Genomic DNA, 15419 nt, shown 5'->3' with positions numbered 1-15419 from the left:
CTTACTGGCTTTCCTACCTGTTACACAGCTTCCTTCTATGCCCCTCCCATCTTCTCTTTGTAGCCTCTAATAATCACTATTATACAAACAGATCAACTTAAAATATCCACATATGAGAGATGGCATGTGGTTTTTGTTATTCAGTGCACTGAGATTATTTGTTATTCAGTGCACTGAGATGAGGTTCCATGCTTGAATTCCAAACAAGATTTTTTTTTCTAACTAGCAATGTTAAGCATTCAGTGTCAGGAAACATTACATGTTTTGGTGGTACTGGGTATTGGATCCAGAGGCACTCTACCTCTAAACTATACCCATAGTTGTTTAAAATTTTTTTTGTTTTAAAATAGGGTCTCATTAGGTTGCTGAGAGTCTCACTAAGTTGCTGAGGCTTATCTTGAACCTTCTACCATTCTGTCTCAGCCTCCCAAATACTGGGATTACAGGTGTGTGCCATCACACCTGGCTCAAAAATATTTTTAATAACCCATGACTTTTGAATGAATAGCAATTTGTTCCAACTTACTAAGAATCAAGGTTTATACCTTAACATTCCAACTGTACTAGGGAAATTGAGTATCCACAACTCAGAAAAAATGAAACTAGATCCCTATCTCTCACCAATTATAAACATCACATAAAATGGATTAAGAACTTAAATGTAAGACATGAAACTTCTAGAAGAAAATATAGAAAAAATGCTTCAGGACACTGGAGTGGGCAAGGATTTTTTTTTATAAAATCCACAAAGCACAGGAAACAAAAGCAGAAATAGACAAATGGGATTACATCCAACTGAAAAGCTACTGTACAATAAAAGAAACAACATAAAGAGCTCAAAAAGACAAAAATGATGGTAAGAGTGTGGAGAAAGAGGATCTCTTGTATACTCTTGATGGGAATGTAAATTAATATAGCCATTATGGAAAAGTCTGGATGTTCTTCAAAAAATTAAAAAATACATCTACTATATGATCCAGCAATCTCTCATATATATCAAAAGAAAATAAAATCAGTATGTCAAAGAGATATTTGCATTCCTATCTATTGTAGTACTATTCACAATAGCTAAGAAATGGAAACAGCTGAAATGTCTATCAACAGATGAATGAAATACTATTAATCTATAAAAGGATGAAATCCTGTTGCTAATTACAACAGGGATGAACCCAGAGGACGAAATGTTGAATGAAGTAAACCAGATGCAGAATGATAAATACCACATTATTCCCTAACATATCTAAAAATCTCTCTCATAAAAGTGAAAAGTTGAATAATGGTTACCAGAGGCTGGAGAGTAGGAATGTGAAGGCTGTGATCATTGGGCAAAACTAGTTGGACATCTCAAAATAGCTAGAAGAAATTATTTGGGTGGTTTTTTAGATAAAACAATGATAAATGTTTGAGGGGACAGATATAATAATCACTTTGATTTGATCATTGCACATTAAAACCACATTGTACCCCATAAAATTTGTACAATTATATATCAGTTAAAATTAAAACTTAAAAAGAGACAAAGATACCAAAACCCCAAATCATGTTGGCATTTCCATTTCGATGTATGCATGTATGTCTACAAAAGTATTTTCTTTATACCATTATGATGTATGAATACATTGCACCAATAAAAAAGAACACACACACAAAAAAAAATAAAAAATAAAAAATAAACATTTTAGAATAAGTTTGTTTGAAATTATAAAAACAACTTGCTAAAATTTTGAGTTGCATTCAAACTATAGATAAATTTAAGAATTGACATCTTTTATTGTGTGGAGTCTTCCCATTCATGAACATGGTTTGCCTCTCCAAGTACTTAGGTCTTTCATTAGCATTTTATAATTTTATCAAATAAATCCTATACATTCTTATTAAATTCATTCTTAAGTATTTGAATTTCTTTGAAAGAATTGAAAAGGTCATTTTTTATTTCAGTTCCTAGATGTTTGTTGTAGCTATATAGGAATGCAATTTTCTGTGTTTATCTTGTATCCTGTGATTTTAATGAACTCACACTGGTACTAGCATTTTTAATGTATATTACTTAAAGTAGTATACATCAACCGTTATGTGTCTGTAAATAGTTTAATTTTTGCATTCCAACATGTACACACTTAAATTTTTTTCTCATGTTATTATAATGACTAGAACTTCTGAGCTATGTTAAATAAAAGTAGTGAGAATAAGCCAGGGATGGTGGCAAACGCCTATAATTCCAGGACTTGGGAGGATGAGACAGGAAGACCACAGGTTTGAAACCAGGCTTGGCAACTCAGCAAGACCCTATTTCAAAAATAAAACATAAAAGCCGGGCGTGGTGGTGCATGTTTGTAATCCCAGCATTCGGGAGGCTGAGACAGGAGGATTGTGGTTTGCAGACAGCCTCAGCTACTCAGTGAGGCCCTCTGCAACTTAGTGAAACCCTGTTTCAAAATAATAAAAAAATAAGGTAGGAGGTGTATCTCGGAGGCCAAATGCCCCTGGGTTCCATCCCCAAACCCGCAATAAATAAATAAATAAATAAATAAATAATAAAATAGGGCTGGAGATGTAGCTCAGAGGTAGAATTCCTCTGGGTTCAATTCTTAGTACCAAAAAAAGTAATAAGGGCAGACATTATTGTCATGTTCCTTACCTTAGAGGGGAAACATTTAGTTTTAATATTAAGTATGATGAGCCAGGCATGGTAGTTCATGCTTGCAATTCCAATACTTGGGAGGCTGAGACAGGAAAATCACAGGTTGGAGGCCAACCTTAGCAACTGGGTAAAGTCGTCAACAACTTGGTGAGACCCTGTTTCAAAAATTTTCAAAAAAGTTTTTTATGTTAGCTATGAAGAAAAAATAAAAGGTTCCCCAAAATGCTTTTACAGCAAGGAGGGGAAAGTAATGGAAAGAATATTCTGTTTTGGAAAGGAGCAAACCATTTATCCACAAAATAATTCCTTATTTCCTTTAGATTCAAATCTAAATAAATTCATATTTCTTTAGATTGTTCTTTAGAAGAATACCCCAAACAAGACGAAGTCCACTTACAAGTGAAAAAGAGTGTGGTTTCATCCAGACGGATGGCCTTCGGCTTGATACATAAATCCACACTGGCAGTGTCCAGGCTGCGTTGGTGAGTCTTAGAGTTGTAGCAAGATGCTGAACGGCAGTGGTCTCGAAGCCACACATAATCAAAGCGCATCACAGTGTTAGCGTATTGCAGTTCTAAGGAAAAGATCACATTTATTGGAAATATTTATTTAGGAAAACTAAAGAAAATCAGCAGCTAGAAAATTTTATTCTAAAAGACTTCTATGAAGAAGCAAATGAAAGCAATGGGGGAATAGCCCATTTTTTATTATTAAAACATATTATGAAACTTTTAGGACAAAAATTGTCTAATGTTGGTATATGAATGGACAAATAAAACAAGAGAAAAATATAAAAAGCCCAGAAATATACCCAAATGTATACAGATTATAAAAGAGGTCCTTGTACTGTCCTAACAACTTTTCTATTAGATTGAAATTATACCAAAATTGAGTTTAAAAAGTCAAAGTCTTTCTTATGTACCAGATTACTCATTTAGAAAAAAAAATAAAAATGAAATCAAATTTATAAAAGCAACAGGAACTATTAAGTATCTGAGAATAAACAAAAATGTGGAGGGGTACAATGGAGAAATCTGTAAAAGTATCTGGAAGGACTTGAAGAAAACCTGAGTGGAAAAATAACATGTTCATGGATTGGTACTTTAAGTAATGAGAAGACAGATAAATTCTCCAACAGGCTAATGCCCAAATTCCATGTAGTTCTAAGAAATAACTTCCCATGTACTTGAGAAATGATAGAGGAACAATTTCTGACAAAGAAGATATAGATAAATTGTCAGTTGTATAAACATCTATAAAACCGGAGTCTTAAAAGTGTGGCATCAATACAGAAGAAATGAATGGATTAAGAGATTAGAATGGAATCCCAAATCAAATCCACATATATAAGGAAATATGGTATATGAAAAAGGTAGCATTTTTAATAGTAGAAGATAGAATACTCAGTGGATATTAGAAAAATGAATACAAAACAATAAATTCTATATTCATATTATTCAGAAAAGTAAATTTCTATTTCTAATAAATTAAAATATAAAATATAAAGATTATATGATGACAATCTGGAGGTAGGATAATATAAAAACAAACTTAACAAATAACTAACAGGAAAAATATCTGGAACCAACATATAGAATAAATCCCTGTGATCATTAAGACAAAAAATCCAACAGGTAGAGTGTGTAGAGTGTTTGCTTAGCATTCATGAGGCCTGGATTCCATCCCCAGCAGAAAAAGAAAACAAAAAATTTTAACCCCCCCAAAAATGGGTGAAAGTTATCAATAAGAAAGTCGCTAAAAGTGGCTGATGAACACATGAAGCCTTCCTTAATAGCAAACAAAGGAATGAGCATTAAATGCAATTAGGAGACAACTTTATATCTGTAACAGTAACAAAATTTTAAGTTTGACTAAAATGAGTCTTTTCAAGGATGTGGTGAAATGCATCCTTGCAAACATTAGTTATGGAAGTATAAATTAAAGTCACACTGAGTGGCAGCCTAGAAATTTCTATGAAAATAAGTAAAATATGCATATTTTTTGCTTGGCCCAGAAACTCAACTCTCATGTTATTTCTCTTATGTAAAATGTCACACATGGAGGAGTACATGAGAATATTCATAATGTTATTGTTCAGAACAATAAAAAATTTAAAAATAGGACAAAATGTCCATTTTGAGGGAAGTGGAGGAATAGCTCAATAAACTAAAGTTTTTTTTTTTTTTTTTTTTTTTTGGTGGTACTGGGGTTTCTGGAAGCCCTTCTACCTCCGGGATACACTTCCACGGGCTACACTCCCAGACCTATTTTTTAACTATTTTATTTGGAAACAGGGTCTCTTAAGCCAGCGAGGCTGTCTCCGAGCCAGCGCGATCCTCCTGTCTCCGCCTCCCAAGCGTGGGGATTACAAGCGTGCGCCACCACGCCTGGCAAAACTAAAGTTTATCCACATTATGAGACCTTAAGCAACAACTTAAAATAGATTATACCTGTACTTCTCACATGGCCTTTCATTATATTATCATTCTCATTTTAAGGGCAAGAAAGCTAAAGCTAAGCAATGTTAAGTAACTTTGTGTGAAATAATATAATATTTGTGTGGTAGAGCTAGGACATGAACCAAAGTCTGGTTCAACTTCATATCCTACTACACCAGTGTTTTAATTAAAAAATACTTTTATTGGTGCATTACAATCTCACATGATAATGTAGTTCACAATGACAGTGACACATATGCGCACAGCTCTTTGTGAGCTTCCCCCGAGGTCCCTCCCCACTCCTTCCCCTTCCCCATACATGCTATTGAGGTTGGCACTGTTACTCTCACATATGTACAGAATGTCAATGGAAGGGTCTCCTTCATTAATTCTCTCTCTCTTCCCCATCCCTGTTGTTCAAAGTATAGCCTTAGGAATCTGGAGATGAGATTTCTGGAAAGGCAGAGAAAGGAGCTTGGCAAATTCTCTTCCCCAAAAGCAATGATAAAACTGGACAAACCATCAAAAACAACCATTTTAGGATTTTGGAAAATGTCCAAAGCATACAATAAATTAAGTAGCATTTATTCTATTGTTGATTTTTTTGAAGAACCTCCATAGTGCTGTCCATAATGGCTGTGCTATACATTCCCACCAACAGTGTGCAAGTGTTCCCCTTTCCCCACACCCTCTCCAGCACTTGTTATCTCTAGTATTTTTAAAATAGCTATTCTAATGGGTATTAGTATTTCATCATAGTTTTGATTTGCATTTCCCTAATAATTAGTGATGTTGTGCGTCTTTTCATTTACCTCTTGGCCATCTGTTTGTCATTTTTGGGAAATATCCTTTGCACATTTTTAAATTGGGTTACATGTTTTGTTGTTATTAAGTTCCTATGATAAGCTTTGAACAGTTCCCATGTACACTTGGAGATTAAAAGGCTGTGCACTCCTACAGGGCTGTGTGCACACTAAAGAGAGACTAGAAATGACCCTGGTTATCTACATGTTCATAGAAGAAAACAAAGTTCTGTGCAAATACAAAGGTGATATGGGAAGAGCAAAAAGTAAAAAACAGGACAGACTAGTAAACTTTCTGAATTTTGAATTTGTGTCTCAGTGAACACATAGATCCATTGGCAAAATGTAGAGGCATTAATGACTTAAAGTTTTTAAGCATGACATTTAAGCAGTAATTGGCTGGGCACTAAGCTACTGAAAGGATTTTCAACATTTTCACTATGGGCATCAGGGTCAAATAATAGTGTTTTATTGCAGGGTGCTATCCTGTGCATCGTAGGAAGCATAGCAGCATCCCTGGTCTCTATCCACTAGATGTCAGTAGCATTTTCCTCTTTGGTTGTAACAACCAAAAATGTCTCCAGACATTACTAAATGTTCCTGGTAGGGAGGATCTGGGGGAAAATTATGCCCAGTTGAGAAACACTGAGCTATGGTGACCTCAGAACAATTCCTAGGAAGAAGTCACAGTAAAAAATAAAAACAAGATGTAAAAATAAAACCTGGGTCAGAGACACCAATGTTTACACACTAAAGAATCATTCCAAGCAAGTCAGTAAACAAATAAACAACTATACAAAACAAAGCAACAATCCTCATTGGAGGTCAGAACTCAGTTGATGCCGGGCGTGGTGGCGCACGCTTGTAATCCCCGCGCTTGGGAGGCGGAGACAGGAGGATTGCGCAGGTTCGAAGCCAGCCACGCGCGCTGGCTTAGGAGACCCTGTTTCCAAATAAAAATGTAATAATAGGTCTGGGAGTGTAGCCCAGAGGTAGAAGGGCTTCCAAGAACCCCAGTACCACAAAAAAAGAACTCAGTTGATACAAGATATTATCTGAAATATCCAGGTTTTCAATAAAAAAAGTTGATACACATAGACACAGCTTTGAGCTTTACAGATGAGACACAGAATAGGTAATTGGGGCATATGTCTCAGTTAGGAGCTAACAGCTGGCCTTTGAGTCACTTTATAAAAACACCTGTACCTTCTAGCTATATACCAACTGCATGCTTAAATATCCAGATATTGAAATTATCTGATACTACAGATGATCTTATGAATAGGGTCATTTTTTGGTGGTGCTGTAAAGTTGAAGTTCTTGACCTAGGATCTAGGTGAGAATGATAAGCAATATTTTGTGTGTGTGTAATGGTTACATTTTGTTTCAAGCTGACTGGGCCATGGGGTGCTCAGCTATTTGGACAAACGCTAATTCTAAGTAGGACTGTGAGGGTATTTCTGGAAAGGATTAGCATTTGAATCAATAGACTGAGCAAAACACAGATAGCTTTCCCCAAAGTGGATGGACATTATCCAATGCATTCAGGGTCTGAGAGCACAAAAAGGCAAAGGAAGGGATGGATAGTTGTTTTTTTTGTCTGAGTCAAGATGTTGGTCCCTTCCTGATCTTGGACAAAACTTATACAATGTCTTCCAATCTAGGGCCTTTAGATTTAGACTAGAACTTACATGATTAGTTCTGATTCTCAGGCCTTCAGATTGAAATCACACCGTTACCCTTCCTGGTTTTTCAATTTGTATATGGAAGGTTGTGGTACTTCTTAACTTCCATAAATATATGAGTCAAGGTGTGTTTATTTCCTAATTGCCTCTGTTCTATTTCTCTGTAGAATATTAACCAATATAAAAGTTGACACTGAGGGTGCTGCTATAACAAATACCTTAAAATGTAGAAGTGTCAATAAAACTGGATAATGGTTGGAGGCTGGAAGGCTTTGGAGGTGTTTACTAGAAATGCCAAGATTGGAAAAAAAACTATGACTTTCTGATACAGGGAAAAAAATGCTAAGATTGCTGAGGTTATTCTGGTGAGAGGTCAAATAAAAATGTGAAGGGACAGGATCTGTTTTCTCAGAGAATATATAAGTAATCCTGAACAGAATGTTGTCAGAAATATGGACGGCAAAGGCCATTATAATGAGTTCTCAGAAAAGAGGAACATGACACTGGACAATGGAAACACAGCGATCCTTTTGGTAAAGTGGCAGAAATCTTAACTAAACTGTTGTGGAAGGAAGAACTTGAACACAATGATGATATGGGATACGTAGTAGAGATTTCTAAGCAAAGCAGCTTGGTGCCTTCTGATTGCTTACAGTAAAATATATGATAGAAATAAATGCAAGAAGGAATTGTTAACCAAAGAGGAACCCGAACTTAAAGATTTGGAAAATTCTCAGCTTATTCAAATTGCAAAAAACAAGACAGCACATTCTGAAGAAAACACTAAGGGTGATAAAGAATTAAATGTGGATATGGCGTGAACCATTCTTTGCAACACAGATAAGCTACTGTGTGTGTGTGTGTGTGTGTGTGTGTGTGTGTGTGTCACTGGGGATTGAACTCAGGGGCATTCTAACTTGGACCTGTACCCCAGCACTATTTTATCTTTATTTTAAAACATGGTCTTCCTAGGTTCATGAGAGTCTCACTACTTATTGAGGCTGTCCTCAAACCTGCAATCCTCCTGTCTCAGCCTCCTATGTACTGGGATTACAAAGTGTGTGCCACTACGTCCAGCAAGTTGCTTTTTAAAAGAAATGCCGAACAAGCCTTGCATTCCTGAAATGGACTCCACCTAGTCTTGATGTATTAATCCTTTTATATGTTATTGGATTAAATTTGTTAATATTGTGACAAGGATTTTTTGTTCTATGTTCATTAAATGCTAGCTTGTTTTCTTTTCTTTCGCCTGTATTTTGCCTGTATTTTATATCATGGTAATGATGACATAATATTTTATTTTCTGAAAGAGAATGTATAAAAGTGATATTTCTTCCTTATATGTTTGGTAAAGTTTGCCAGTGAAACCATCTGAGTCTGTTGTTTTAATTTTGGGGAGTATTTTTATTACTAATTCCATTTTTATTTTTTATTTATTTTAAAATATTTTATTGGTACACTGTAATTATATATCACAGTGAAATTCAAAGTGATGCAGTCATATATGCATACAATATCTCTGGGTATATTTCCCTCCACACTTCCAATCCCACCCTCTTTTGTCCTTCCCATTCCTATAGGAAAGTAACATTATTTGATCTGTTTCCTTCCTCAAGCCTCCTTCTCCCATCTCCCCTCCTCTCTTCCTCTGTCTCCTTCCACTGCTCTAATGGTCTGAGTCACGAGTCCCTTCTATTTCCTATTTTCTCTCTAGCTTCCACATATGGGAGAAGTTACACAGTCCTTGATTTTCTGAGTCTTGCTGATCTCACTTAGCATGATGTTCTCTCTAGTTTCATCCATTTTGTTACAAATGACATAACTTTATTCTTCATGGCTGAGTAAAACTCTGTTATATTCTTCCATTTGTGGAAGACTATCCAGTTTGGTTCCATAAATTGGCCATTGTGACTTGTGCCGCTAAAAACATGGGTATGCATGTATCACTAGAGTATTCTAACTAATTCAATTAAAAATATATAGAACTTTTCAAGTTATTTAGTTCTCCTGGAATAAGTTTTGATATTTTATGTGTCTTACTCTCTTTGAGCTGTCATAACAAAATACAGACTGAGTAGCTTTTTGGGGGGTACTGGGAATTGAACGAGGGGGGGGGTTCTACCTTTGAGCTATATACCTCCAGCCCTATTTTATTTTTAGTTTTGAAACAGTCTAAGTTACTAGAATTAGTAGCTTAACAAAAAATATTTTTTTCACAGTTTGGAGGCTGTGTCCTCACATGGCAAAGACAGAGAAATATTTCTGACATCTCTTCTTTTATAGGACACCAGGTTCTGCCAGATCAGGGTTCCACCTTTATGACCTCATTCACTTCCTTATAGGTCCCATTTTAATCACTACAGCATTATGGGGATTTGGTTTCAATATATGAACTTTCTGGAAACACAATTTAGTCTATCTTTCTAGGAAGTGGTCCCTTTCACTCAGGTTGTGGTGCTGTTTTCTTTACCTTGCTTGCCTTAGCCCTTCCCTTTGTGCTGTAGCTGAGAGATATAGCCAGTCTCTTGCTGGTCTCCTAGCTGTAATCCAATATTATTTCAACTAGAGTCTGATTAGTTTGTGGTAGTCTGTGGGGGGAAAAGCATTCTATCATCTTTGGATTAAGTTTCAGTCTTTGGCGTGTACACTGAGCCTGTGCTTTGCAGTATAGACTTTACAATTATTTTCATTTTCCTTACAGGTTGTTTTGATGATTAAACCGTATTCCAAAAATGATATGTTGAAGTCCTAACCCCTGAGACCTTTGAACGTGACCTTATTTGGAAACACAGATGGTCTATGACTGATAATGGTTCAGTCTGAGTTTCTGATTTTATGATGGTACAAAAGCCATATGCGTTCAATGGAAACTACACTTTCAGCTGCGAATATTGGCTATGGTTTACAGTAGGTTAAGTGATTAGACACATTTCAACTTATGATATATCCAGCTTATGATGGGTTTATCAGGGTGTGACCCTATTGTAAACTAAGGTACATCTCTGGAGTTGTTGCAGATGTAATCAAGTTAAAAATAAATCACAGTAGATTAAGATGGGTTTTAAATCTAATGATTGGTATCCTTATAAGAAGAGATTTGAAGACATAGAGGAGACAATGTGTAGGTGGAGGCAGGGACTGAAATGATACTGACATAAGCAAAGTATTGTCAAGAATTGCTGGCAACTAAGAAAAAATAGAAGAGGTAAAGAAAAATTCTCTCTTCGGGCCTTTAGAGAGAGTGTGGGCCTGTCAACACCTTGACTTCACATTTCTATCGTCTAGAAGTGTGAGAGAAAATTTTTTGTTCTGTTATGCTACCCAGTTTGTGAAATTACTGCAGCAGCCCTAGGCATTTCATACACAGGGGTAAAGTTCCTTTACTCTTACCACCTATTATCTTTTGTTCTTATGATATTCCTAGGTTATACCTTTGAAACACTTTTGCGAGTATATTTGGGCTTTTTTCTTCAGCGATACAGGGGGATGGTGTTTGGCTGGAGCAGGACAAAGTTCCCTTTCCTTAGCTGGGTCGGGATTTCAGTGTGTTTTTTGTCTTTCTTGCAACTTCCAGGATAATCTTGTAAATAAGTAGCTAGAGGTTCTCTCAACTCTACAAAAAAGTCTTTTCAGACCATACAAAAAGTGTTTGTTGTCGCACAACAAAATGAATATACTTAACGCTACTGAATTGTACATTTAAATAGTTAATATGGTAAATTTTATGTTATGTGCTTTTAAATCATACTTTAAAGAAAAGTATCTGTCCCCACACATCTCTTACCAAAATGATCTTCATGTTGTTGCCAAGCACAATTCAGAGACTTGGAGATTGTATGGTGCCAATGGATGGATAATGGAAATGGGCTTTTGAAATTAGGCTGTTGAAGTGTTTGACATATGACTTTCCCCTTCAGCAAGTTCTGGAGCCTATTTTGTAGGTGGGACAACCTGTGGCACCACATCCTAGAAGATTGGATAATAACAAGAAAGTATTAGCAACAATGCAAAATGACTTTTATGAGGCCACAGGAATAACAGTGCAAATATAAAACTATGCACATAAGTATATAATTGTACTGATTACAGAGGATTTGACGAAGAAGAAATCCCCAAAAGCATGATATCTTAAAAGGAATATGAGCCTGGCATGGTGGCACATGCTTATAATCCTAGCATTTGGAAGGAGGAGACCGGAGGATCGCAGTTCACGGACAGCCTCAGCTACTTAGCGAGGCCCTACACAACTCAGTGAGACCCTGTTTCAAAACATAAAAAAGACTAAAAAATAGGACCAGGGGTGTAGCTCAGAGGTAGAAAGCCCCTGGGTTCCATCCCCAGTACCGCAAAAAAAAAAAAAGGAATAACTAGAGAAAGTTTGTGTGGTTCTTGACTCTTGATGTGAACCTTCTTTATTTTTTGTGGCTATTAGTAGATTTTATATTTTTACAATTTAATTTTGTTTTTTGTGAACTTTTTTTTTTGGTGGTGATACTGGGGATTGAGCCCAGGTACGTTCTACTACCAAGCTACACCCCAGCCTTTTTTATTTTTTATTTGAAAACAGGGTGTTGCTAGCTTGTTCAGGCTGCCCTCAAACCTACAATCCTCCTTTCTCAGCCTCCCAAGAAATGATTGTGGGAATTGAATTGTCTTCTTTTAGCTTCATAGCTTCCTTAAAACTGATCAAATTTTACCCTAAATCTTCATCAAACTAAGTAATAAAAATTTTGACTTGGTCAAGGCAAGGCAAGTCATCAGAAAGTCTTCCTTTGCCTATAGTATATTAATCAGCACTCTTTGGATATATTAATATAATTAAGACATAATTAGTTTAATTTTCTAACCTATGACAGGCATGCACCAGCATGCCTGGCTTGTGAACCTTCTCAATGACCCACAAATACATATTTAAGTAATTAAACTCACAAAATGCTAATATACATGCTCTTTAGTGTACATGCTGATGAAGAGACTGAATTTCATGCTGATGAGGGATGAAACCAATCATATTCATGAAGGCCATATATAAAGACATAATAGAACTTACTGTTTGATTTGGGAGTGTTCTGAAATAACAGGCTATGGAAACTGGGGGATAAAGTTAAATTTATTGAGATTTTGTTGGCAAGAGCACAGTGTAGAGTATAGAAATGCCTCTGCTGATATCTGGGTGATATATTTTTTCCAATAACTCTTCTTTTTCAGCCTCCTGCCTCTAGGCACTATCTAAAACATGGGCTAGGGGATCTAAGATGGAAGAGATGAGGTAGGCAGCAGATCTTAACTCCAGTTTAGAATCACATCAATGAGAGAACAGTTAATTGGAAGCCTTGTGTTTTGTTCATCTCTCAAGAAAGATATAAAATATCAGTTCATATAAATATCAGTTCATATAAGAAGTCTTCTGTCAAAATAAACTAGTAACTTTTGTTTGTTCTCTCACAATATTCTGTTTATATCTCTACTTAATTCATCACATTAATATGTTTATATATCTTTCCTCCAATAAAAGGTAGGTGTCCCTCAATAGAAAGGCCTCTATGTGTCATTCATTTTTTTACCCTGTAACATCCAGCATAGTTCTTAGTAGAAATGATTGTGGGGCCAGGCGTGGTGGCGCACACTTGTAATCCCCATGCTTGGGAGGCAGAGACAGGAGGATCACACAGATTCGAAGCCAGCCTCAGCTGCTTAGTGAGGCTCTCAGCAATTTACTGAGACCCTGTTTCCAAATAATATAAAATAGGTCTGGGAGTATAGTCCAGAGGTACAAAGCCCCTGGGTTCCACTCCCAGTACCACCAAAAAAAAAAAAAAAAAAAGAAATGATTGTGGGAATTGAATTGTCTCCTTTTAGCTTCATAGCTTCCTTAAAACTGATTAAATTTTACCCTAAATCTTCATCAAAATAAGTAACAAAAATTTTGATTTGGTCAAGCCAAGGCAAGTCATCAGAAAGTCTTCCTTTGCCTATAGTATATTAATCAGCACTCTTTAAATATATTAATATAATTAAGACATAATTAGGTTAATTTTCTAACCCATATTCTGTTTTCTAGAAGAGTGTCATAAGACTTACTGAAATCTTGTTAGTTCACTAAAATCTTTCCAATTATACCTATAATCCCAGTACTTGGGAAGCTAACAGGAGGATCAAAGGTTCAAGGACAGCCTCAGCAATTTAGCAAGACTCTCAGCAACTTAACAAAATCCTGTTTCCAACTAAAAAATAAAGCTGCTGGGGGTAAATCTCAGTAGTAGAATGCCCCTAGGTTCAATCCCCAGCACCACACACACAAAAAACTTGCTGAAATTTCATTTACTCATTTACTTAATATGTATGCTATATCTGCCATGTTTCCATAAACTATCTGTAATCAACTTGTCAGAAAGCAAAATTAGGGTTCTGATGAATGACTTTGTTGATAACTGCAATTTTTTAAATATTCACATGAAAATTTGTTCTAGAAGCTAGCCTATACATTTAACTCACTGATTAGTAGATTGAAGATGTCCCCTACTTCTTTGTTAGAACCATTAATATTTTTACATAAATCTAGTCTTAAAATATTTCTCCTATTTTATTTGCTTCCTTTGATCACTGAGAGTATTTCAGTAGTATCATCTGAGTTACAATTTACCCATGCTATGATACTACTTCTGTCTGAGAGCATGGTTAAGTTGTTTTTTGTTGTTGTTGTTGTTGTTGTTTGTTTTACAAACATGCATTTCTATAAGACTGAGGCAATTCTGGGCTTTATTCATCCAAATACCAATCTTTAGGCACATGCCACCAGTTATCTTTGCTTTTGTGCTCTTCTTTTTCATTATCAATACATTATATTTTTTAAAAGAGGAACTATAACCTCACTGCAAAACTTCCCATGCCACTTCATGATTTTCATTTTTTTCCTTTGGTAGAATAATTTGCTGCTTCATACTCAAAATTATGTTTTTGAGAGCTTCCCAACCTTTGGAGTCTAAAGCTATCTTAATGTAAATTAAGACCCAACAAGTATCAATCACAATAACAGAAACTTTTGGAGAACAGCCATAGCTAGAAATTCTAGTCAGAGTAGGCAATTACATAATAGGTCAATCTGAATCTTTTCATGGTGATTACTTAGGAAGAAGCATTACCTCCTGAGAGGCTTCAAGCCAAGAGTCCATTTAGCTCCTGTCAACTTTTCCTTCCAAACGTCTTTCAGATTTGTCCTTCTCTTTCCATTCCTATAGATCCCTTCATCACCTCATTCCTGGACTATTGCCATAGGCTAGATGGTTTCCTTGACTCCAGTCCATCCATATTCCAATCCATTTTCCATATTATTGCCAGATTAATCTTCTTAAAACACTTTCATCATGTCACTCTCCTACCTGAAACCTAACTTAAATGTCACCTTCTTTGTAACATATTTACAGCTATCTTAGGAAGAGTCATTTTCCCCCACAGGTCTCTCTGTGCATACCCTTATTAGTGTACTTACAATATGTCTAATAACAGTCAGTTTCATTGTTTCTCTTTTTCCATTTGTTGTGAGCTCCTTGATGGCAGGCAAAAGGTTTGAGGCATCTCTTTACAATGGCACCCAGGGCTTTACATATTTTGCCACACTACTTCAAAGCCATCACATATATTACCTCCTTTATTTACCATTCTTACCCCTCCCCCTTCTTATTTATTCTCCAGTTATCAGATAAAATATAAATTAATTGAGAAAACTTCCCTGATACTCTTATTATCTAATTGGTTGGGGAGATAAATATTTTTCACATTACACAATGTATACATGTACCAAAATATCACACAGTATCCCACTGTTAAGCATAATTTTTGAATTTTTATGTTA

At 35.8% G+C, this 15419-nt stretch overlaps 1 protein-coding gene across 1 annotated transcript in view; it reads right to left on the bottom strand.

Annotated features, from left to right (window-relative positions):
- Window positions 1–11532, bottom strand: part of TMLHE (trimethyllysine hydroxylase, epsilon) — a gene marked incomplete at both ends in the record, with an annotated part of 42370 nt that extends 30838 nt beyond the window's left edge. The window contains 2 exons of the mRNA XM_080719407.1: window positions 3039–3215; window positions 11352–11532. Of these exons, the coding sequence (XP_080575533.1) occupies window positions 3039–3215; window positions 11352–11532 (358 nt within the window). The remainder of the gene's footprint in view (window positions 1–3038; window positions 3216–11351) is intronic.
- Window positions 11533–15419: the final 3887 nt, after the last annotated feature.

Source organism: Muscardinus avellanarius (assembly GCF_963383645.1).
Source record: "Muscardinus avellanarius genome assembly, chromosome: X".
NCBI lineage: Eukaryota > Metazoa > Chordata > Mammalia > Rodentia > Gliridae > Muscardinus > Muscardinus avellanarius.
Note: the sequence above shows the minus strand (reverse complement) of the source record. Positions and strands in the feature narration are given on the sequence as shown.